We start from the raw sequence: 24,166 nt of genomic DNA, 5'->3' as shown, positions 1-24,166 counted from the left end.
CGATAAGAAGAAAAACAAAAGTCACTACCGGGACACGTCTGTGTAGAGAGGTTGCGTTATACACGATAACAAAAGTCCGCTGGTTGCGCCGCGCATTGTCATTTCTGTTTTTTTTTTTTTCGGGGGGGGGGGGGGGGCGTTCAAATTGACAATAACAAAACGCGCCGTGGGTGGGTCAAATGCTTGCTTGCAAATGTTTTTTCTTCGGCGTGGGAATTCACAACAAATCGCGTCGTGGTTGAGCGAGTCTGTCCGCGCCCAATATGTTATTTCCGGGTTTTGTCGGAGGCGTACGAGTACCGATTTTCGTTGGAGAACCAAGGCTTTACTGTACTTCTGAGTTTTTTTTTTAGCAAGTCAACCTCCAAATGTCGCTCAAACTAATCCCAACTGTTGCGTTCCATGCAAATGCAAATCAAAAACAGCAGCCTTGCATTTTTGGGTGGCAGCAAAAGTGCGAGACACTCGCACAAACGAATAAATGATATCATCCGGCGTCCGATTGTAATGTTACAAAACAAAGCCGCGGATGTTGCGAAGTTCGCTCGGCGACCAGATGGAGTCCGCTTCCGCGTGAGCTCAGCCGTTAGCTCTGAGCGGGTTGTCAGCTCGCGTCCCGTCGAGTCGGTGGAGGTGCGTTAAGACGTAACGCTTAGCCCGGTCCGAGACATCTGCGCCGGCTTTTCTTTCACTTTTGATGCTCTCTTGCCCTTTGGCTGGACTTTTTTTTTTTTTGGACAATGTTCAGTTGAGCACCAGCTCCTGCTGAGCGAGCTAGTTAGTTTGTTTTTTGTTTTTTGTTTTTTCCCCACCCCGTCGTCCCGTGAGAACTGAAGACAATCAGGCTCCAATCGGCCTAATTGGTCTCCGCATCCAAAAGTCAACTCCCGTGATTCTAAATGAGTCTGCGGGGTAACGTTTTATTAAACAAACATCTGCATTTTTTTATTTTTTATTTTTTTTTGCTTTTTACTTTCTTCCTTTCAGACCTGAAAAACTCGTGCATTTTTAGAGAAAAGGGGAGGGCGAGGGGGATATTTTGTCCAGCCCGCCTCCCACAGAGGAAATCAACTTGTCGCCGATTATGCCGCTCGTAAAGTAGGTCGCCCCATCTGAATTTGTGCACTCGTGAAATTGGGGGGAATTCTCGCCCACGCCGTTTCTTTCTGCGAAAAGTTGTGTAACCGCTCCATTAATGGAAGCCGCTCCACTGTTAAAAGTGCAGCTAGTTAGCTAGGGAGAGAGTAAAGTCGCAGGCTAGATTTTCCGTCAAACATTAACGAAAGATGGATTCAAATCCACAAATGATACAATCCATTTTTTTTTCTCACAAAAAGCTACAATCCTAGCAGGAAAAACGTAACGTTTTGTGCTTGACGGCACCAACGGATGCGCTCAAATGCTTCGCAGAGGCAAATCAAAGTCAAGCTAAGCAGAAATAATAAATTCAAGTAAATAATGACAAAACAGGAAGTAGAAACCAAGTAAAATAAAAGTGATGACTACTAAATACGGCATAGTCGAAGCGACACTTTGTTTCAGTCACTCGTTCATGAGGGTCATCATGACGAAGCGTCAAAAACTTGAAGCATACGCCAGCTAGCTAGCTAGCTGGCTAGTTCGCTAGCAAGAAATGCTCACTTTATCTGGTGCTTCTTCTTCTTCTTCTTCAAATGGGTTCCGTGAAATGGTAGGAAGCAAAATTGTCGTCGGTTTATTCACAAAAAGCTAGCCGCTGACGTCAAGGGGAAGCGCGGGAAAGCGGAAGGAGAAACCTACCAAATTAAAAACAGAAAGTACTTAATATGTCTTACCGGAAGATCATGTAGCTCAGGGGTGTCGAACTCATTTTTGTCGCACGTTGCTGTTACAGTTTCCCCTCAGAGGGCCGTTATGAATGGGAAACCGTGAAAATCTTTCATCCATCTGTCTATTTTCTTCACCGCTTATCCTCAGGAGGGTCCCGGGGAGCGCTGGAGCCTATCCCAGCTGTCAACGGGCAGACACCCTGAACTAGATGCCAGGCAATCGCAGGGCACATAGAGACAAACAGCCGCGCTCGCAATCGCACCTACGGGCAATTTAGAGTGTCCCATTAATGTTGCATGTTTTTTTTGGGATGTGGGAGGAAACCGGGGTGCCAACCCGGAGAAAACCCGGGTCAGGGATTGAACCCGGGACCTCAGAACTGTGAGGCCAACGCTTTACCAGCTGAGCCACACGACGCCCTGAAAATCTTTCACCTCATCATATTTACAAGATGAAATTTATGAGCTAGTTTTGTGATCCCAAATGAAGGGTCGTGGGTTTTTGAACTATTGCTGTTATTTGGGGGCAGGATATTGCTTGAGATATCTCAATGTTATCAATTACGTGACTTTTTGAAACTTGAGTACAATTTTTTTTTTTGTTCGTTTGTTTTAAAATCATGGAAGGCGATACTCATACTTTACCTTCGCGAGCCGCATAAAAATCATGCGGCGGGCCAGATTTGGCCCCCGGGCCTTGAGGTTGACGCCCGTGGTGTAGATCACGTCACGAAAAATGTCTTTCCCGTGTTGTGTTCAGGTGGCGAGAGTTAAGGCCCAGTGCTGGATCGGTGTGCCGTAAGACCCTTGAGACCAAGGAGGGTGCATGGAGGGCTCAAGGCTCGTGAGTCCAGGTCGGTCGTCCCGCCTCCGGTTGGGACTGGTCTCGGTAGCCGCCGGCCTCCTCGGTACGGAGGCCCGGGCCGCCCCGAGCTCGCCGCCGAGCCCGGACAACGCGACGTGTCCGGGAAACTCCAAGTGCACGCCCGGAATCATCCTGCCAATTTGGTACCCGGAGGACCCGTCCATGGGGGACAAGATCGCCCGGGTCATCGTGTACTTCGTGGCCATGATCTACATGTTCCTGGGCGTGTCCATCATCGCCGACCGCTTCATGGCAGCCATCGAGGTCATCACGTCCCAGGAGAAGGAGGTGGTCATCCGCAGGCCAAACGGCGAGACCACCACGGCCACCGTCCGCGTGTGGAACGAGACCGTCTCCAACCTCACGCTCATGGCGCTGGGATCCTCCGCCCCGGAGATCCTGCTGTCCGTCATCGAGGTCTGCGGCCACGAGTTCAAAGCCGGCGAGCTGGGGCCGTCCACCGTCGTGGGCAGCGCCGCCTTCAACATGTTCGTCATCGTGGGCCTGTGCGTGTCTGTCATACCCCAGGGCGAGGTGCGCAAAGTCAAGCACCTGCGGGTCTTCTTCATCACGGCCGGCTGGAGCATCTTCGCCTACATCTGGCTCTACATGATCCTGGCCGTCTTCTCGCCCAACGTGGTGCAGGTCTGGGAAGGCCTCCTGACGCTCGCCTTCTTCCCCGTCTGCGTGCTGCTGGCCTGGGTGGCCGACCGCCGACTGCTCTTCAACAAGTTCATGCGGCGGAAGTACCGTTCCGACAAGCACCGCGGCGTCGTCGTCGAGACCGAGCCCGAGCGCTCCTCCAAGGGCATCGAGATGGACGGGAAGATGGTCAACTCCCACTTCGCGGACGGCGGCGTCGACCCGGCGGGCCCGGCGGAGGGCCGGGAGGCGGACGAGTCCCGCCGTGACATGATCCGCATCCTCAAGGACCTGAAGCAGAAGCACCCGGAGAAGGAGACGGACCAGTTGGTGGAGATGGCCAACTACTACGCTCTGTCCCACCAGCAGAAGAGCCGCGCGTTCTACCGCATTCAAGCCACGCGCATGATGACGGGCGCCGGCAACGTCCTGAAGAAGCACGTGGCCGAGCGGGCGAAGAAGTGCGCCGGCGTGGCCGAGGTGCGCGCGGACGAGCCCGAGGAGTACGTGTCCCGCGTGGCCTTCGAGCCCGGCGCCTACCAGTGCCTGGAGAACTGCGGCGCCGCCATCCTCACCGTCGGCCGGCGGGGCGGCGACGTGGGCAAGACCGTCTGCGTGGACTACAAGACGGAGGACGGCTCGGCCAACGCCGGGGCCGACTACGAGTTCACCGAGGGCACGCTGGTCTTCAAGCCCGGCGAGACGCTGAAGGACATCAGCGTGGGCATCATCGACGACGACATCTTCGAGGAGGACGAGCACTTCTTCGTGCGGCTGGGCAACCTGCGCGTGCTGGAGACGGAGGAGGAGCTGCTGTCCGCCAACAGCCTCCCCTACCCCAAGGCGGCGCTCGGCTTCCCCGCCGTGGCCACCGTCACCATCCTGGACGACGACCACGCCGGCATCTTCACCTTCGAGAGCGGCGCCGTCCACGTCAGCGAAAGCGTGCGCGTCATGGAGGCCAAAGTGCTGAGGACGTCGGGCGCCCGGGGCACCGTCGTCGTGCCTTATCGCACCGTGGAGGGGCTCGCCAAGGGGGGCGGCGAGGATTTCGAGGACGCCTACGGCGAGCTGGAGTTCAAGAATGACGAGACGTGGTAAGACGGCTGTTTTGACTATACGATATTCACATGTACGTATCATATTTACATATTCATACGCAATTGCCATTCGCTACTTCGCCGGTTCTGAACTTATTTTCCGCGATTCACTGGAAAACTCAACCATCGGCCGTCCTTTGTTTGTGCGCTCACGCCAAGGCAATCCTGTTACTGCTTTGGCGCCATCTAGTGAGAACTCGGTACTCAAGTGAGTTGAGGTCGCACTTTGCCGCCACCTTCTGGCAAACGTAGGCAACAACAGGATGGTACAAAGCGTTCCAGTATGAACAAAAGAGATTAATTCTTTTTTTTTTTTTTTAAGATGGTTAGCTATTTTAGTTAGCAGCTGGTAAAGTGTTGGCCTCACAGTTCTGAGGACCCGGGTTCGAACCCGGACCCGCCTGTGTTGGGAGTTTGGATGTTCTCCCCGTGCCTACCTGGGTTTCTTCCGGGCACTCCGTTTTTTTCCCACATTCCCCAAACATGCAACATTCATTGGACACTCTAAAAATTGCCCCAAGGTGTGATTGCGAGTGCGATTGTTTGTCTCGACGTGCCCTGCGATTGCCTGGCGACCAGTTCAGGGATAGGCTCTAGCACTCCCCCCGTGACCCTCGTGAGGATAAGCGGTGAAGAATATGGATGGACGTTAGATGTGCAATGGACATACAACATGATTTATGAGTGAGCGGAATGCTGATTATCTTTTTAATGCTCATCGAGTATGGAAGTAAATATGTGCCACTAAGATTTGAATAAAAAAATGCCACTCCCCGCGACCCTCGTGAGGATGAGCGGTAAAAAAAATGGATTGATGGATGGATTTCATTCCCTCATACAATGAAGATCGATAAGGAATTGGGTCAATAAGTAATATTGAAAATGGAATCAGAATTGGTAAATTCTCGATATGCCCTGCGATTGGTTAGCACCCAGTTCAGGGTGTTACCCCGCCTCCTGCCCGTCGACAGCTGGGATAGGCGCCAGCACTCCCCGCGACCCTAGTGAGGATAAGCGGCTAAGAAAATTGACGCATGGATGGTTGTCTTTCTGCCGGCTTCAGTTGCCAGACGACAACACCATTTAACACTGGTGTATTCTGATTTTTGTTTATTTAGCAATTATTAATTATTGTTATTTAGCAATCATGCGTAATAATCTATGCATTAGGCATTTTTCCAGGATTCCAATTAACAGTTATGAACTTTTTGGCTTTTGACTTTCTTCCGCCTCGTAATTGGACAAAATGAAATGCCCTTATGATCAAAAGAAAAACAAACCCAAAAAATGGAGGCAACTTCTCATCCTGTAGTTATTTTTGACGTGCGTTATTATTTATGGGGACGGCTCGCTTCCGGCATCTGATTGGCTACGACGGCCCGACGGCGAGGGGTTGAAAAGCCGTGAAGAATAAACAGCAGCGGTGTGTTTTTAAGCCTATTTTCTCATCCAAGCATGCGTACCCTTGTTCTCCCCCCCCCCCCCATCATTCCAGTGCTCCCGTGTGTGTATGTCTACTTGTGTGCGTGTATGCATGGGTGTGTAGGTGTGTGTGTGTGTGTTGCGCGCAAGGGATATTCAACGTGAGGATTTGTCACACAACATCTGTAGCAACAGGAAGTCCTGAGCTAACCTGCCGTCTCTAATCCCGGTGTTTTTTTTTTGTTGTTGGTTTTTTTTTTTTACCCTTTGTTTTATTTTGATTGTTTACGTGTGTGTCTCTTTGCTTCGGGGACCAGGCAATCACACAAAGTATAACAATGCCGCGTGACGGTATTCAGAAGAGATGAAAGGATATAAAAAAAATGATACCATGATTATCCATCCATCCGTTTTCTTAGCCGCTTATCCTCACAAGGGTCGAGGAGGAGTGCCGGAGCCTATCCCAGCTGTCGACGGGCAGGAGGCGGGGTACACCCTGAACTGGTCGCCAGCCAATCGCAGGGTACATCAAAACAAACAGGCGCAATCACAATCACACCTATGGGCAATTTAGAGTGTTCAATTAATTTTGCGTGTTTTGAGGACGTGGGAGGAAACCGGAGTGCCTGGACAAGCAGCTGATCCACCGTGGCGCCTGATATCATGATTAGTATTAGCAAAATGATCGCAGGTATCACTGTGCAGCACTATATTACCTCCATATTAATAAAAGAAAGAAAATATGATAATACTATATAAATGGGCTGCACGGTGGATCAGATGGTAAAGCATTGACCTCACAGTTCTGAGGATCAGGGTTCAAATCCCGGCCCTCCCTGTGTGGAGTTTGCATGTTCTCCCCGTGCCTGCGTGGGTTTTCTCCGGGCACTCCTGTTTCCTCCCACATCCCAAAAACATGCAAAATTATTTGGATACTCTCAATTGCCCATAGGTGTGATTGCCAGCACGGCTGTTTGTCTCTATGTGCCCTACGATTGGCTGGCGACCAGTTCAGGGTGTACCCCCGCTTTCTGCCCGTTGACAGCCGGGATAGGCTACAGCACTCCCTGTGCTCCCTCGTGAGGATAAGCGGCAAAGAAAATGGATGGATGGATAAAAGAAAATATGCAAACATTCAAAAATAGAATTAAAAAAAATGCCTCCCGAGTTATGGTGCGTTTAAATGTCGTACGCGGTCTTTCGTAATTCATGAGCGCACCATATAGCGGGCAAATAAGTAATAAAGTGAGACTGTGCCCCCACCTCTTTTTTTTTTTTCCTTGTCCCGTACGTGTAAAATGTTCAGAATTGCACTGCAGGAAATATTGATTTCCCCCCCCCCCCCCACCCCCCACACCCCCCCCCTCGCACGCAAGGGCACTCCGGCCGTGAATCAAATTGACGTCTGACATTCTCCGGTCCAGCGGGACCTTCTGCTCGCGTCACAACTCCAGAGAGGACGAGTGTCAGGGTGACCGGCAGGGCTCCTGGGGGCACGCCGTCCTCTCCGTGGGCGGAAGTTGTCTCGATTTATGCGCGCGGGAGACTCGAAGGAGCGCTCGTACTAAGGCCGGGATGATGTCGTCGACGTCGTCGTCGCGGCGTATCGATCCGTCCTTTGTGTACAACGCGACGTCCAGTCAAATGATTAATAGCGCACGGAAAGCGTCCCGAAATGCCAAATTCCCGAGACGGGTCGCGGGACTGCAGTCCACTCGTTTATTGCGGGAGAGGATGAAGGACTTGACGGATGACGGGGTTTCTGGGTAGACCGGTGGGTTGATGGATGGATGACGGCGGAACGATGGATGACGGCTGGAGGGATGGAAAGCGAGCGAGCGAGCGATTGATGCACGATGTCAACGGCGGGGTTTGAAATGATCCAGAGGAGTGTCCGACGCATTCCACGGTCGGAATCTGGAAAATCCTACAAGGGTTTCTGGACGGTAATGTCGGGGGGGGTTTTTTCCCCCCGTCTTGCGGCGGCAGCTGTTCGTCGGCCGAGGCGTCCTCCCCCGTGTTTAACAAGGCGCTGATGAGCAGTGCGCAGCGGACGGGGAGGAATTAGCTGCGCTAATTGCTGCCACCGCCGAAGTGGAGCGGCTCACGTCAGGGGTTCTCCGGGTTTTCGGGGGTCCCGGGGGACCCTTTTCCGCAGGGCAAGAACGGCTTTATAGTCGTAATTCCAATGAAACGTAACTTAGGCCGAAGAAATAGAAAGTCGATCAAAATGCATATTTTTTTTCAGTGACAGAAATTTGTCACGCGAGTTTGCCGAGACTTTCGGATGATTTATTTTTAATTTTTTTTTTTTTTTTTTTACTTGGACCCGAGATTGGAGTGCATTTAAATGAGCAGCACTTGGACAATTGGTGAATAATTCTTGGCATTTTTTTTTAATGGTACTCTCGGCTGACGTTTGCTGTCAAAGTAAACATCAAACTAAGTTGTGACAACCACATAACGTCTGCTAGCTTAATGCTAACAAATAATGGGATATGCAATAGGCACACTTCTTTGAGTCTATTTATGAACGTTTTCAAGGTATGAATTACAGTCTTAATTGGGGAAACAAATATAAAAATATTAAATAAATAATAATAGGAAGAAGAAAGCTAGGGTTGGATAAAAATACAAATATATATGAACAATAATGACAAATTATTTCAAACTATATTTGTTGAATAAACAAAATATCAGGCAGATGTATTTTAAAATAATATTATTTTTTATTAATATTGAATATATTGGACGGCAGGGTGGAGAAGCTGGTAAAGCGTTGGCCTCGCACTTCTGAGTTCCCGGGTTCAATCCCAGCCCCGCCTGTGTGGAGTTTGCATGTTCTCCTCGTGCCTGCGTGGGTTTCCTCCCACATCCCAAAAACATGCAACAAGGTTTGGACACTCTAAATTGCCCATAGGCGTGATTGTAAGTGCTTGTGAGGATAAGCAGCTAAGAAAATGGATGGATGAAGTACAAAAAATAAAACTGCCAGATTTTTCTGTTTTGCAAAAGTCTGTTCTTGGATGGATGGCTCGATAAATAAATGATAATCAGAAAAAAGTTAGGGAGGAGATGAAAAATATATGAAAAATTATTGCAAGCACAATCCAAAAATATTTCTTTAATAAACAACATATCAGACAGACATTTTAAAATATCTTTTATTAACATTAAATATATAAAAATATATAAAATGTGAGTCAATTAAAGAGATAAGAAACAAATATGAAACTGAATATACACAAATATTTGGAAAGATCCCAAAATGTTAAATGGAAAAATACACAAATATTGGGGGCCAAAGTACAATCTGGTTTCTAAATGTTAATATACACTGAATGATGGGACAGAAAAATCTAGAATGGACCCCCGCTATTTTTGGGGTAGTGACCGAGCATGACCGCAAATAGCCAAAATCATAATCGGATAATTAATACGCATCAGAAGCACTTGGTTGGTGAGGAATCTTTTTTTTTTTTTTTTTTTTTCAAATGGATCCGAGCGTCCGCTGCATTCCAAACAAATTTTATTTTTTGCAAACGCCGAGGGATTCACGTCGTCGTCCCATCTCGAGAACCGCGACCTCGCCTCCCCCGGGGGGTGGGGGTGGGGGGGGTCGTGTGTGTCCATTTTCGCTTTTAGCTTTTCGCGTGCTCGTCGGGCCTCCTTCCGCCGGCCGTGTCGTGACTTGACGCCACACGTGTCCGCAAAGATGCTGACCGTGTGGATTTTTGTGCTAGAACTTTCCCAGGCGTCCTGGAATAGACACGCCAGGTTCACCTTAACCCCCCCCCCCCCCGCCCCCCCCCGCCTGCACCGCTTGCTCATTTATTCGCCACTTGTCTGCTTGGATTCCAGCAAAATCTCCGTGTAGCTAAGCGCGAATACAGTACACGCCCCGGGTATCAATGCGGCTATGTTCACGCATGCACGCGTTATAAGATATACGCAACTGCGTATTGTATTACACCACGGGTGTCAAACTCGAGGCACGGGGGCCAGATCCGGCCCGCTGCGTGATTTTTATGTGGCCCGCCAAGGCAAATCACACGTATCAACTTTCACGATTTTGTTGTTCAAATCTGTACCAAAATTTCAAATTGTTTTTTCATAAATGCTAACGTGGAGATATTACAAGCAGTTTTGTGTTACCAAAAACCCGTTACTCTCATTTTCTGATTCCAAAACCAGTTCATAAATTTCACATGTAAATTGGATGAGGCAGTTGAAGATTTTTATGGTTTCACAGTACTCATAACGGCCCTACGAGGGGAACGATAAATAAAATGTGGCCCGCGACAAAAAAAAAAAAAAAAAGTGTTTGACACCCCTGTGTTACACTATCAGTGTCAGTGTGGTCGTACACATGTACAACCCGGGTGCCAATGGGTGTCGTGTTATGACGCAGATTGTGTGGTTGAAAACATAAGAGGTAGTTGGGAGGCAACGGACCTTTCCGACTGGCGATCTTAAGCTCCGCCCCCTTAGTTACAGTTGCCATGTCCCACAAGCTTCCAAAATGGCGACTGAACAGAACAGGTTTGAAGCGGATTCTCTGTCGCGTATTCCCGATAACATTGCGGTATGTTTTTTTGCTAAATGTGTCAGACTTGTCCAAGAGTTCTACAGAGAGGTCTCGACTATTTCACGCAAGGATACGTGCACGGAATTAAGATTTTGGATGTCAGAGTTACAGCGAAACGTTGGCGGTCGATGCAACAAAATAGTTTGACGCCTCACAAACTTCATATTGAAATCCAGCAGGATAAAATGGTGGAATCGTACTGCGCACGTAAAGCAGGGTGAGTACTTTTTACTTGGAAAGATCACGAGGAATATCATTATAGTTTTTATAAGCGAGTGCTCTGTCTTAAAAGTCCGATGTTGGAAAGGCAAATTGACATTTCTCTTGCATTTTGCGTATCACTAACAACTCTTCGGCATAAAACATTTCACACTTCATTCAGCAGGTCAGTGACACGCTAACAAAGCGAAAGTTGTTCTCCTGCAATGTAAAAAGCACTGATAATAATTCAATCAAACTCACACTGCCTTGTGTTTGTCGATATTGTCCACATTTAGCTGTACGCGCGGTCTTCCCCTAGCCTTAATCTATCGTAGACACTAAGTCATCTGTGTTTCAGGCTTTGGAAAATGAATCAAGCCTTACAACCTAGCAGGATATCTTTCATCAGAATTGCACATTCCCCAAGTGCATTTGAGGACCATTTCCTTCATAACGTTAACTTTTCCAGGCGCACACTACTGACAACCAGCATTGCTTGTTAAGACGATGCGGCTATCTGATTGGCTATTATTGTACGAATGATTGACAGGTCGGAAAAGTCCATTTTTTTTACCTGCACACATACACAAATACGCTTTAATGCTCTCACTCACTCACTCACTCACTCGCTTGTGCAACAAGGCAAAAGTGCGAGATTTAATTAAAAAAAAGAAAAGAAAAAGAGGACACAATAAGTGTCGTGTGATTAAAAACCTGGCAAAAAATCCCATGGGGGGGGGGGGGGGATGTATTAATTTACTAGCAGATAAAGAACCGTCCATAAATCAAACCGAAGTCCTGCTGCCCGTTGTTTCAAGTGCGGTGAGTGTAGCGCGTAATGCCGCTCGTGAGCGTTAGCGCAGATGCGTCACGAGGTACAACGCGGTTAGCTTGCGCGGCCTTCCGGCTATCGTCGTAATAAATAACGAGCCTCTTGCCCGCTCGCATTGTCGAATTGGACGCACCTATGGACGGATGACGTATCGACGTTTCGCATACTTAAGACAGACGGACGGAGTTGGACGCATAGACAGACGCGGACTCGTACACACGCTTTCGCTCCCGCGCAGGCGGAGTGGCAATAAATATGCCGGCCGGCGCCGCGTTGGGCGCCCTCCGTCGGGGGAAGGCAATTGAGTTAAGGCTTATTTACAACGCAATCCGGCGGCGGCGGCTGTGTCATCGGCTCCCTCCCTGCCACGTCGAGCGGCGTTTAAATCTGACCGGGGAGGGGGGGGTTCAGTTATTCGGATCGGTTATCCGGGCTCCTAAAAATTCCCAAGCCGCAGCGTCTTAGAAGTGCGGCGCCCTGGACGGGGTTAGGAAAAATGCGTTTTGATGCCGCCGTATGACATGCGCACAAAATGCAAATTTGCACTAAATGCATCATCTGGAGCAGTCCAATATTCATTGAATAAAGTAACAAAAACCTAAAATACACGTTACAGTATTCAGAACAATAACAAAAATACGCGTCCTCGAGGACCAGAGGAGTAGAAAATGGTGAGAAGCATTCACGCGAAGTCTTCTGGCGCCGGCCAGCCTCGACACGGCTTCCCGGAAAACGGGCCTAGAGGCGGATCTCGCCCGACGCGCGCTCGATGCCTTCGGGACAGAAGTGGACGCGGAGCCGCGTGCTCACAGCTTGTCGGAATGCCGGCTGGGTTCACTCGGGGGGGGGGGGGGGGGGGTGACCAACAAGACCGGTTGTGTTGATCCTCGTCCCGACGACGTGTCTGGAAATTTTCAGAAAAAGCTGAGGCCAGAGTGCAAAGTCCTGGACTAGATTGGTCGGTTCCCGCCGTATATTTGGGGTTTTTCCCCTTTTCACCGAATTCTCCAGGACACATCGGGTTTGTTCTCTTGGTCGGTCTTGGTTTTCTAGGACGCCAGGGATTCCTAATTCATCAGATTTTCTTGGAAATCTGTTTCACCTGAATCCTACTGATCCTCCCAAGTGACCCGGGATACTTCAGTCCAATGGAAATACTCATGATACGTTGGATTTCCCAAGTTCTCTAGGACTCCCGGGTTTCGTCCTTTCTCTAGATTCTCTCACATAGTTGTGTCACAAGGGTTCAGTAGGTCCCCCGCGGGGAACCTTGGGGGTACATGGGTCCACCAGATTCCCAGCCAGGAACATCTGGTTTTCCTATGTCCTCTGGGACTCGCGACTTTCATACCTTCTCTTGATTCCTTCAGTTATCTGTGTCATGTGGGTTCTGACTCAGGACCACACTGAGTACTGTCTTTCGTACAGTGTCTGAATTTCTCAAATTCCCGTGTTCTGAAGGTCTACCTGGGTCCACTGTCGTCTTGGGGAAACTTGGGTTCTCCGGGATACCGTTTCTCATCTTTTCTGCGTTTTTGCGCTTGTCAGGTCCCATTTGGAGTCTTTGGTCTGGGGATGAATGGCATGAATGCTTTTTTTTTTTTTTTTTTGGTTGGGGGGGGGGATTTTGCGTGGACGGCGATCGGGGTTGGAGGAAGGTGGACTTGGGGAGCTTATAGTTTGGCAAACAAACGGCGTCCTCTGGGGCTAGACACACAGTCCTCGCTGTCACATCGCAGTCCCTGGCGAAAGATGAAGAGGTTACACTGCCGGATCGCAGCTCCGCCGGGGGCCCGCGAGACCCCTCTTCCTCTTTATAATACTCCAACTCATCTTCCCCCTCCATCGGCTCCTCTGTCTCTCCCCCCCCTCCCCGTCTATTTTTTTTTTTTTATGTAACCCCGCCAGGATGCAACGTTCTCGGCTCCTCCTGCCCCGTCGCCACCTCCGACCGCTTTCTCTGGGAATTATCTCTCCCGCGGAAATGTGAAGGCTATTTGCCACTCCGCCCTTCCTTTCCCGTCATATTTTTTATTTAAGCCCCGGGCACTGGCTTAAGACGGTGGCCTACTTTTGTCCGGATCGACACTCATTTTAGACGAGGCGCCGCATCCAAACTTTTCGTGGACTTTCTTCTGAGAAGAATTGGTACTAACCAGAAAAAAGTCATTGTATTAATGTATATATATATATATATATATATATATATATATATATATATATATATATATAAACATGTTTACAAAAAAATTGATTTTATTTTTAGGAACAAAAAATGACGAGACAAGTTATCTATCATACTGAACGTGTTGTTATTTTTCTATTTTAAAAAGCTCAGTTAAAAAAAAAAAAAAATATCTCCCATCACTAAAAACAGACTGCATGCATTAAAAATGTAATGCAGCCCTATGGGGGCACAAACCAGTGCAATCTGTAGGCCGGTCCCAAGCCCGGATAAATGCAGAGGGTTGCGTCAGGAAGGGCATCCGGCGTAAAAACTGTGCCAAACAAATATGAGCGTTCATCTAAAGAATCCCATACCGGATCGGTCGTGGCCCGGGTTAACAACGCCCGCCCCCGGCACTGCTAACCTGCAGGGCGTCGGTGGAAATTCAGCTACTGTGGGTCGAAGACAAAGAAGAGAGGAGGAAACCGGATCCAGCGTCAGAAGAAAAAGAGGAATGCACAGAGCCTACAACTGAGTGTAGGGACTTTGAATGTTGGGACTATGACAGGAAAAGCACAGGAGTTGGTTGACATGATGATTAGGAGAAAGGTTGATATTCTGTGCATCCAAGAGAGCAGGTGGAAAGGTAGTAGAGGCTAGAAGTTTGGGAGCAGGGTTTAAATTATTCTACCACGGAGTAGATGGGAAGAGAAATGGAGTAGGGGTTATTTTAAAGGAAGAGCTGGCTAAGAATGTCTTGGAGGTGAAAAGAGTATCAGATCGAGTGATGAGACTAAAATTTGAAATTGAGGGTGTTATGTATAATGTGGTTAGCGGCTATGCACCACAGGTAGGATGTGACCTAGAGTTGAAAGAGAAATTCTGGAAGGAACTAGATGAAGTAGTTCTGAGCATCCCAGACAGCGAGAGAGTTGTGATTGGTGCAGATTGTAATGGACATATTGGTAAAGGAAACAGGGGCGATGAAGAAGTGATGGGTAAGTACGGCATCCAGGAAAGGAACTTTGAAGGGCAGATGGTGGGGGACTTTGCAAAAAGGATGGAGATGGCTGTAGTGAACACTTATTTCCAGAAGAGGGAGGAACATATAGTGACCTACAAGAGCGGCGGTAGAAACACGCAGGTAGATTATATTTTGTGCAGACGATGTAATCTGAAGGAGGTTACTGACTGTAAAGTAGTGGTAGGGGAGAGTGTAGCTCGACAGCATAGGATGGTAGTATGTAGGATGATTCTGGTGGTGGGTAGGAAGATTAAGAAGACAAAGGTAGAGCAGAGAACCATGTGGTGGAAGCTGAGAAAGGAAGAATGTTGTGCGGCCTTCCGGAAAGAGGTGAGACAGGCTCTCGATGGACAACCGAAGCTCCCGCAAGACTGGACGACGACAGCCAAGGTGATCAGAGAGACAGGCAGGAGAGTACTTGGTGTGTCATCTGGTAGGAAAGGGGAGAAGGAGACTTGGTGGTGGAACCCCAAAATACAGGGAGTCATACAAGGAAAGAGATTAGCGAAGAAGAAGTGGGATACTGAGAGGACTGAGGAGAGGCGAAAGGAGTACATGAGATGCGACGTAGGGCAAAGGTAGAGGTGGCAAAGGCTAAACAAGAGGCATATGAAGACATGTACACCAGGTGGACACGAAAGAAGGAGAAAAGGATCTCTACAGGTTGGCCAGACAGAGGGATAGAGATGGGAAGGATGTGCAGCAGGTAAGGGTGATTAAGGATAGAGATGGAAATGTGTTGACTGGTGCCGGTAGTGTACTAAATAGATGGAAAGAATACTTTGAGAAGTTGATGAATGAAGAAAATGACAGAGAAGGAAGAGTTGAAGAGGCAAGAGTGAAGGACCAGGAAGTGGAAATGATTACTAAGGGGGAAGTCAGAAAGGCACTACAAAGGATGAAAACTGGAAAGGCAGTTGGTCCTGATGACATACGGTAGAGGTATGGAAGCAATTTGGAGAGATGGCTGTGGAGTTTTTGACCAACTTATTCAACAGAATACTAGCGGGCGAAAAGATGCCTGAAGAATGGAGGAAAAGTGTTCTAGTTCCCATTTTTAAGAACAAAGGGGATGTTCAGAGCTGTGGAAACTATAGAGGAATAAAGTTGATGAGCCACACAATGAAGTTATGGGAAAGAGTAGTGGAGGCTAGACTCAGGACAGAAGTAAGTATCTGCGAGCAACAGTATGGTTTCATGCCTAGAAAGAGTACCACAGATGCATTATTTGCCTTGAGGATGCTCGTGGAAAAGTACAGAGAAGGTCAGAAGGAGCTACATTGCGTCTTTGTGGATCTAGAGAAAGCCTATGACAGAGTACCAAGAGAGGAACTGTGGTACTGCATGCGTAAGTCTGGTGTGGCAGAGAAGTATGTTAAAATAGTACAGGACATGTATGATGGCAGCAGAACAATGGTGAGGTGTGCCTTAGGTGTGACAGAGGAATTTAAGGTGGAGGTGGGACTGCATCAGGGATCAGCTCTGAGCCCCTTCCTATTTGCAGTGGTAATGGATAGGCTGACAGATGAGGTTAGACTGGAATCCCCTTGGACCATGATGTTCGCAGATGATATTGTCATATGCAGTGAAAGCAGGGAGCATGCAGAGGAACAATTGGAAAGATGGAGACATGCACTGGAAAGGAGAGGAATGAAGATTAGCCGAAGTAAAACAGAACATATGTGTGTGAATGAGAAGGGCGGAGGAGGAAGAGTGAGCTCCAGGGAGAAGAGATAGCGAGGGTGGACGACTTCAAATACTTGGGGTCAACAATACAGAGCAATGGAGAGTGTGGTCAGGAAGTGAAGAAACGGGTCCAAGCAGGTTGAACAGCTGGCGAAAGTGTCTGGTGTGTTATGTGACAGAAGAGTCTCTGCTAGGATGAAGGACAAGTTTATAAAACAGTGGTGAGGCCGGCCATGATGTACGGATTAGAGACGGTGGCACTGAAGAAAACAACAGGAAGCAGAACTGGAGGTGGCAGAAATGAAGATGTTGAGGTTCTCGCTCGGAGTGACCAGGTTGGATAGGATTAGAAATGAGCTCATTCGAGGGACAGCCAAAGCTGGATGTTTTGGAGACAAGATTCGAGAGAGCAGACTTCGATGGTTTGGACATGTTCAGAGGCGAGAGAGGGAGTATGTCGCTAGAAGGGTGCTGAGGATGGAGCTGTCAAGGAAGAGAGAGCGGGAGGAAGACCAAAGAGAAGGTTCATGGATGTGGTGAGGGAAGACATGAGGGCAGTTGGGGTTAGAGAGGAAGATGCAGGAGATAGGCTAAGATGGCAAAAGATGACACGCTGTGGCGACCCCTAACGGGACAAGCCGAAAGGAAAAGAAGAAGAAGAAGAAGATGCATTAAAAATGTAATAATGTAGTAATGTATAAAAATATGACGTAATCATTTTAAAGTGAAGGGGGAAAAAATCATATTGTTACGACAAAGATGTTTATGAAAGTAAAATCTGGTATACCAGAAGAACTATTGCAATAATGACATTTAATTACATCCATTTTCTTAGCCGCGTATCCTCACAAGGGTCGCGGGAGTGGTCCATTCCCACGTGAAATCTCATCTTCCCTGACCCCGATATGGTGGGTTTCAAGGAGGATTAGTTGAAATGTTAGGAGAAATTGTCCATTGTCCAAGCCGCTTGTCCTCACAAGGGTCGTGGCAGAACCGGGGTCTATCCCAGCTAACACTGCGCGGAAGCCAGACTACACCCTGAACTGGGCGCCAGTCAGTCGCAGGGTAAGTTAGGAGGATCCATCCATCCATTTTCTTTTGCCGCTTATCCTCACGAGGGTCGCAAGGAGTGCTGGAGCCTATCCCAGCTGTCAATGGGCAGGAGGCAGGGTACACCCTGAACTGGTTGCCAGCCAATCGCACATTTAATTACAATGAAAATCATTTAAGAAAAATCATGTAACGAGTCATTTTTATCTCATTTGTTCATACATTGAAAATTTTGGGAAATGAAGGCGGCACAGTGGTAAAGCGTTGGCCTCACAGTTCTGAGGTCCCCGGTTCAATCCTCGACCCGCCTGTGTTAAGTTTGCATGTTCCGTGCCTGCGTGGCTTTTCTCCGGGCACTCCGGTTTCCTCCCACCTCCCCAAAACATTAATTGGACACTAAATTGCCCCTAGGTGTGTTTGTCTCTATGTGCCCTGCGATTGGCTGGCAACCAGTTCACAGCTCCCCGCGACCCTTGTGAGGATAGGCCGAAAAAGAAAACGGATGGATGGTTGGATTCTCCTAACTTAGCCTGCGACTGACTGGCGACTAGTTGAGGGCGTAGTCTGCCTTCCGCGCAATGTTAGCTGGGATCGGCCCCGGTTCTGCCACGACCCTTGTGAGGACAAGCGGCTTGGACAATGGACAATTTCTCCTAACATTTCAACTAATCCTCCTTGAACCCACCACATCGGGGTGAGGGAAGACGAGATTTGACGTGGGAATGGACGGTGACGCGAAAGGAGTCAAAGGTGGAAGAATGAGGAACGAGGATGGGAGGAAGAGAAGGTGGCTGACGTGGGACGAAAAAGATTCTTCCGGAAAAGGATAAGATGGAGGATAACGAGAGGACAGGGAAACGAAGATCGGAGGAGGCGCGTGGGCGACGACTTCTTTGAAAGTGGTCCTCTCGTTCTCCTCGTTAGAGATCGTCCGAGACGTCCCGATAACGCGGGCGACGTCTTTGATTCCTTCACGAGACTCGTTAGCGCGCACATCGTTAGCGCCGGCGTCGTTTGCACGGGCGAGTTTTATTTTCTCGTTTTTCTTTTAATGCACGGGCACGTGTCCTTGGCGCATCATTCCACGAGATAGATTGCGTTCTTGCCCGACTTGAAGGCATTGCACGCCGACATACCTCCCTCTCAATTACCAGTACGGTATATTAAAAAAAATATGAAATGGACACGTAATGGGAGATATCTTTGTGTCTTTGATATGTCATTTCAAAAGATTGATCAATTCTTTGGATGACTTTCAAGTGTTTTGCTTTGGGAATACGTCCCTCCCATGTGCAAATTAGGGATGGACAAAAGTACGAGGACGCGTGTCTTTGCATCACCGCAACGCAATTCACTTTCTTTCCCTCGCCCGACTATATTTGTAAAGTCTTACGCGTTGAATACTTCATTATTAGGAAAAGAAACATGTCAAGAGATGGACAAAAGTAATGGAAGTGTCTTTGATGTGTGATGATGCGGTCACTTTATTTCAGTTTTTGCATGTGGTGCAGAACAGAAAGGAGGGAAATGATGAGAAGTGAAGAAAGTGAACGGACTTCAAACGTTTCCTTGTGGGACTCCACTTGAAATCTGTTGGGATACGAGGTCACGTCACCCTACAGAAAAGTGAAAGCTTTGTTGGACAGGCTTGTTGTTCTGCATCAAACTTTTCTTCTTCTTCTTCTTCTTCTCCTCTTCCCCCTTCTCCTTCTCCTCCTTTTTCTTCCCCTCATCCTCCTCCTTCTTCTTCTCCCCCTTCTCCTCCTCCTCCTCCTCCTCCTCCTACTTCTCTCTTCGTCTCTAATCCGTACATCATCAGCCTCACCACTGTTTTATAGAAGTTGCCCTTCTTCCTAGCGGGGACTCTTCTGTCACATAGAACACCAGACACCTTCCGCCAACTGTTCCACCCCGCTTGCACCCGTTTCTTCTCTTCCTTCCCACACTCTCCATTGCTCTGTATTGTTGACCCCAAGTATTTGAAGTCGTCCACCCTCGCTATCTCTTATCTACCTAATTCTACCGCTATATCTACTGCAAACAGGAAGGGGCTTAGCGTGGATCCCTGATGCACTCCCACCTCCACCTTAAATTCTTCTGACACACCTAAATCATATCTCACCACTGTTTTCTAAACTTTGCCCTTCGTCCTAGCGGACGCCTTCGGCCAACTGTTCCACCCCGCTTGTCCCCGTTTCTTCACTTCCTCACCACACTCACTCGTCTTCTTCTTTTCCTTTCGGCTTGTCCCGGTCTTCGATGAACGCACATCTGTTTGGATGCCCTCCCTGCCGCGACCCCTCTGCATTTACCCGGGGAGAGAAGCTTTCCAGCACCTGGTATTCCCAGGGGGTCACCCATCCAAGTACTAACCAGGTCCAAACCGAGATCTGACGAGATCGGGCGTTCTCAGGGAAATTCTCTGAGGAAGCTTATTCTTCGGCCCTTGTTTTTTCGCCCTGGGGACACCCCCCCCCAAAAAAAAAAGGAAACCTTGTTCTGATTGCATCCAAATACACATTTTGGCTTTCAACATCAGCGGCAAAATCTGTTGCCGAGGGACAGCGAAGGTGTAAGAGAAGCTCCGCAGGGTTGCGTGACCCGCAAGTGAGGGCCGGCCATCGTTTGGGGGCGAAATATCGACAACGGCTTTGGATCCGGATCTGGTTTCAGTGAGTATGCGTTTATACGCATGCGAGAGAGAGAGCGAGCGAGCGAGCACACGTTCTGGCTCGTGGTCGCAGCCTTTAAATGGAAGTCCTCTGCGCTGACACTTCATCAGAATGTCAATAAAAGAGGAGGAGGAGGAGGAGGAGGAGGAGGAGGAGGGCACGTCTATCGCTGACTGATGAATGCAGCAAACACGCGAGCGCCTCGCCTGTGGTACAGCAAACACGCGATTTGACGACCGTGGTTTTGACCGCGTTGGGAATAACGTGAACTCATTTGTAGTCCCGATTGTTGTAAAAAAAAAAAGTTCACATGAACCCTTTTTGCAAGAACTGGAAATACGAACGCGGCTAGCGCGGGACGAGGTGTGCGGAAATTACGGGGCGTGTCTTTGATGCGCCGCTTTTAACGAGTCGTCTCGCTTTTCTTTCGCGACTTTGAAGCGTTTGCGCGTGGAAGTCGTTCCCGTGTAGTGGAAGTGATGGGACACGCGTTTTTGATGTCGTTTGGGAGATGGACCGCTTCACTTCACTCCTGACTTGACTGCGTTACGCGGGGAAATAGCGCAGTAGGAGGTGGACGAAAGTAATGGGACGCTTCCAAAGTGTCTTATTTTGCAAAAATGTTTGTTTAGGTTCATCTCAGAATCTTAATTGCTTTTGATGTTTGAAAAAAAAAATACATTGCGCTTGTTTAAAACAAAAGTTGCTTTGATGGTTAAAATGCACATCCATCCATCTATTTTCTTAGCCGCTTATCCTCATGAGGGTCACGGGAGCGCTGGAGCCTATCCGAGCTGTCACGTGTTGCCAGCCAATCGCAGGGCACCGATTGGTTTTTAAATCGAAAACTATTTAGGTATTTAACATGATTTGAATCGATATTTTAAGAAGGTTTTAAATATTTTTGATAAAATATATAAACTATTTAAAAAAATATTAAACTACCATTTTGTTTGTTTTTCACACTTTGAATTATTTGTATTTAAGTCTTTTGAAAAGTAATCCTAACATATGAAGTTATTGTAAAATGTACATTATTTTTGGATGTTGTTAATATTTTAAAATACACGCAAACTAGCACAATGGTATACAATGGAATGAGCGCTAATGCAATTTCAGATTTAAATATATTATTAATGTAGTTCATATTATACTTTATATATATTTCAAAAATATTTGTTTTAAATATTTGAAATGTATTCTTTATTTGAATATCTTAGAATGCTTAGCACATTTCAAATATTCTTATTTGTATTTTATTTTCAGTTATTTTTTGCTATTTTTGAAATGTGTAATATGGCTTAAATATTTCAACATAGATTTTTATATTATTTCGCGGGGGGGAAGTGCACCAAGTATTAGAGGGGAAAAAAAATGTTTGCCAAAAACAGGAGCTAATATTTGACGGAAATTGCAAAGGTATTCAACAAACATGCACAAATAGAAAAACTATTAATGTCCATCCATCAATCCATTTTCTTAGCCGCTTATCCTCATGAGGGTTGCGGGAGTGCCGGAGCCTATCCCAGCTGTCAACGGGCAGGAGGCGGGGTACACCGTGAACTGGTTGGCCAGCCAATCGCAGGGCACATGGAGACAAACAGTCGCACTCACAATCACACCTAGGGCCAATTTAGAGGGTCCAATTAAAGTGCCACTGTCATGAAATGCATGATTTTTAGTATGTTATTAATGGGAAAAAAACGGCAGCCGACATGGACCCATGCGTTTTTTTTTCACCGCCAAAACAAGATTTTGACGTATCCAGCTTTTTGTAACTCCCGCCGTGAAAATCCTCTGGAGATTTGATGACATTTGTTTTCGGGAAGAAGCAGGAAATGACGTACATGGCAGGACCGCCCTCAAGTGGACTCGTTTGGTTCTGTTGATTGCATGTTTTTGGGGCGTGGGAGGAAACCGGAGTGCCTGGCACGGGGAGAACACGCAAAGTCCACACAGGCGGGTACGGGATCGAACCGGGTCCTCAGAACTGTGAGGCCAACGCTTTCCAGCTGAGCCACCCAAAAATGCACATTATGAAAATATCTCCCATGGATTTTCTTCAGCATTCTTAAAAACGCTTGAGGTGCGTCATCATCTAAGTTAACGGATGCTAGCGACCTAGCGGCGACATTATTTATGGCGACCGATAACAAACGAGATTTGATTTTTCTTGCTTTGTATCTCAGCTGTTAGCAGACCAAAAAAAAATCCAACGAGTTCAATAACGAGACGGGAAGATAAGCGAGAAACTCGGCAGGCGAGCTCTCGGGGAGCCAAAGTGCTTTCCCGCACATTCGCCACTTTCTGCGCTTCCAGCGTGGTGACCCTGAATGTCCCGCTTTTATTTTATTTTTTATTGCATGAACATGAAAAACGTTGAGCCTTCGATCGAGCCGCTGTCCTGTTTTCCCAAATACGAAAGGCGACATCGTCTTCCAACAGAACTAACTCGCGTTCGTGTAAATATCGAGACAAACCGAGCACACGTCTTTTCGTAAACATCAACGATAGAAGCCTTGAAGGTTTTTGTCTTTTTTTTTTTTTTTAAATATGACAATGTGGTCTTCGACAAACGTAACGCATTTTCTTAATTATCAAAGACATTTTAGATTCTATTACGTATTTGCGATTCCCCGCGCAACCTACTGTACTTTTCTCTGAGCACCCCCCCCCCTTTCGACACGCATTCATCTCGTTCCTTTGTCTGATTCGGCTTCTCGACCACATCAGACAGGGATGGAGAAGAAAAAGAAAGAAAGAAAGAAAGAAAGATGTGTGAGAGGAGTAGCACAGAGGATGTTTTCCCTTTTGATCCCCCCCCCCGCTCCCCCCCCCCCACACACACACACACACTGTCACCCTGATTATGTAACCGCCACGTGCTAAAAATAAAGCCTGCAGTACGAGGCGGGAATGCTGTGCCAGTGCGTTACCCCCCCCCCCCCCCCCACAACTCTACTCAGCGCACACACACGCTCGCGCGCTCTCCGGTTGCCATGACGATGCAGCATCCCTCAGACGGAGAGGAGAAGCGGCATGACTTCCTGGAGGGAAGGCGCAGGAATCTCATCACCGCCCGCTGCTTTCCTGCCTCTTGCGTTATTTATTTATAGAGGCCGACGCGGCGGGTCAGCGGGAGAGCCTCGCGGCGTTTGATCCCCGGGCTCGAGCGCTATCTCGGCGTTGTCTGGTTTTTTTTGGTCTTTGATGGTGACGAAAATCAGGCGGTGTCTTCAGGTGTAAATTGCATTTGATATTTAGAAAAAAAATGTCAAAGTGTGTGAAAGATAAGACACACCAAACAGTCCAAATTCTTTGATAGGCTACCGTTTTTTTTTAATGTTGACAAAAATTATGTTTATCAAAGAATTTGAATTTGAAGGAATTTCTAGTTCGACAATGGACTGCCATTTTTACAGTTGCTACTTGGAGATATAAAAACAAACTACGGAGAGTCAGAAGTTCGACCATGACCCGGTTAGTTCACGAACAGGACCGAGGCTTTGAAAGGGTCTGGTTCGGCGGTCTCAGTATTGCCTCTCTAATTTTTGCAGATGTGTTTTTTGTTGGTCTCATCAAACCGCGACCGTCAGCTCTGGTCGGAGCGTTTTGTCGCTGAGACGGGAATCGGCACCTCCAAATCTGAGGCCACGGTAGCCTGTAGGAGAAGTCTGGAATGCCCTTTGGAGTCAGGAATGAGACCCTGCCCCGAGTGGAGGCGTTTCGGTACCTTGTGGTCTTGTTCACGAGTGAGGGGAGAACGGATTAGATCCGCAGGCGGATCGGTGCAACGTCTGCAACGATGCGGACTCTGCGTTTGTCCGTTGTGTTGAAGAAGTCTGGGCCTCCGCGACCAGACTGCAGATTAGCAAAAAAAAAAAAAAATGGATGGATGGATGGATGGAAGTTAGTTCGATCGCTCATTATCTTTCATATTTATCAAAACACGTACGTTAGGGTGTTTACAAAAGATTGCAGATTTTCTATGGAATAGTTTCCAATTCATTCAAATCAGGATCTCCACCCTAATAATTGGCCGACATTAAAAATTTCTCAGTGCAGGTGACTCAACAAACGGCGGCGATGTCACACACGTGCACGCAGAG

The 24,166-nt window shown here is 47.8% G+C and overlaps 1 protein-coding gene across 4 annotated transcripts in view; it reads left to right on the top strand.

Annotated features, from left to right (window-relative positions):
• The window catches only part of slc8a3 (solute carrier family 8 member 3), a 53,570-nt gene that overhangs the window by 4,572 nt on the left and 24,832 nt on the right, over nucleotides 1-24,166 (top strand). The window contains exons 2-3 of one of the 4 annotated variants that reach the window (XM_061844416.1): nucleotides 2,569-3,090; nucleotides 3,202-4,412. In XM_061844416.1, the coding sequence (XP_061700400.1) occupies nucleotides 2,635-3,090; nucleotides 3,202-4,412 (1,667 nt within the window). In that variant the 5' untranslated portion in view covers nucleotides 2,569-2,634. Of the gene's footprint in view, nucleotides 1-982; nucleotides 1,099-2,568; nucleotides 4,413-24,166 lie in introns of those variants that run through there. The other 3 variants (XM_061844415.1, XM_061844414.1, XM_061844417.1) reach the window with 3 other exon arrangements.

The sequence above is a fragment of the Syngnathoides biaculeatus genome, chromosome 15 (genome assembly GCF_019802595.1).
Source record: "Syngnathoides biaculeatus isolate LvHL_M chromosome 15, ASM1980259v1, whole genome shotgun sequence".
Classification (NCBI taxonomy): Eukaryota; Metazoa; Chordata; class Actinopteri; order Syngnathiformes; family Syngnathidae; genus Syngnathoides; species Syngnathoides biaculeatus.
This window is presented reverse-complemented; position numbering and strand designations above follow the sequence as displayed.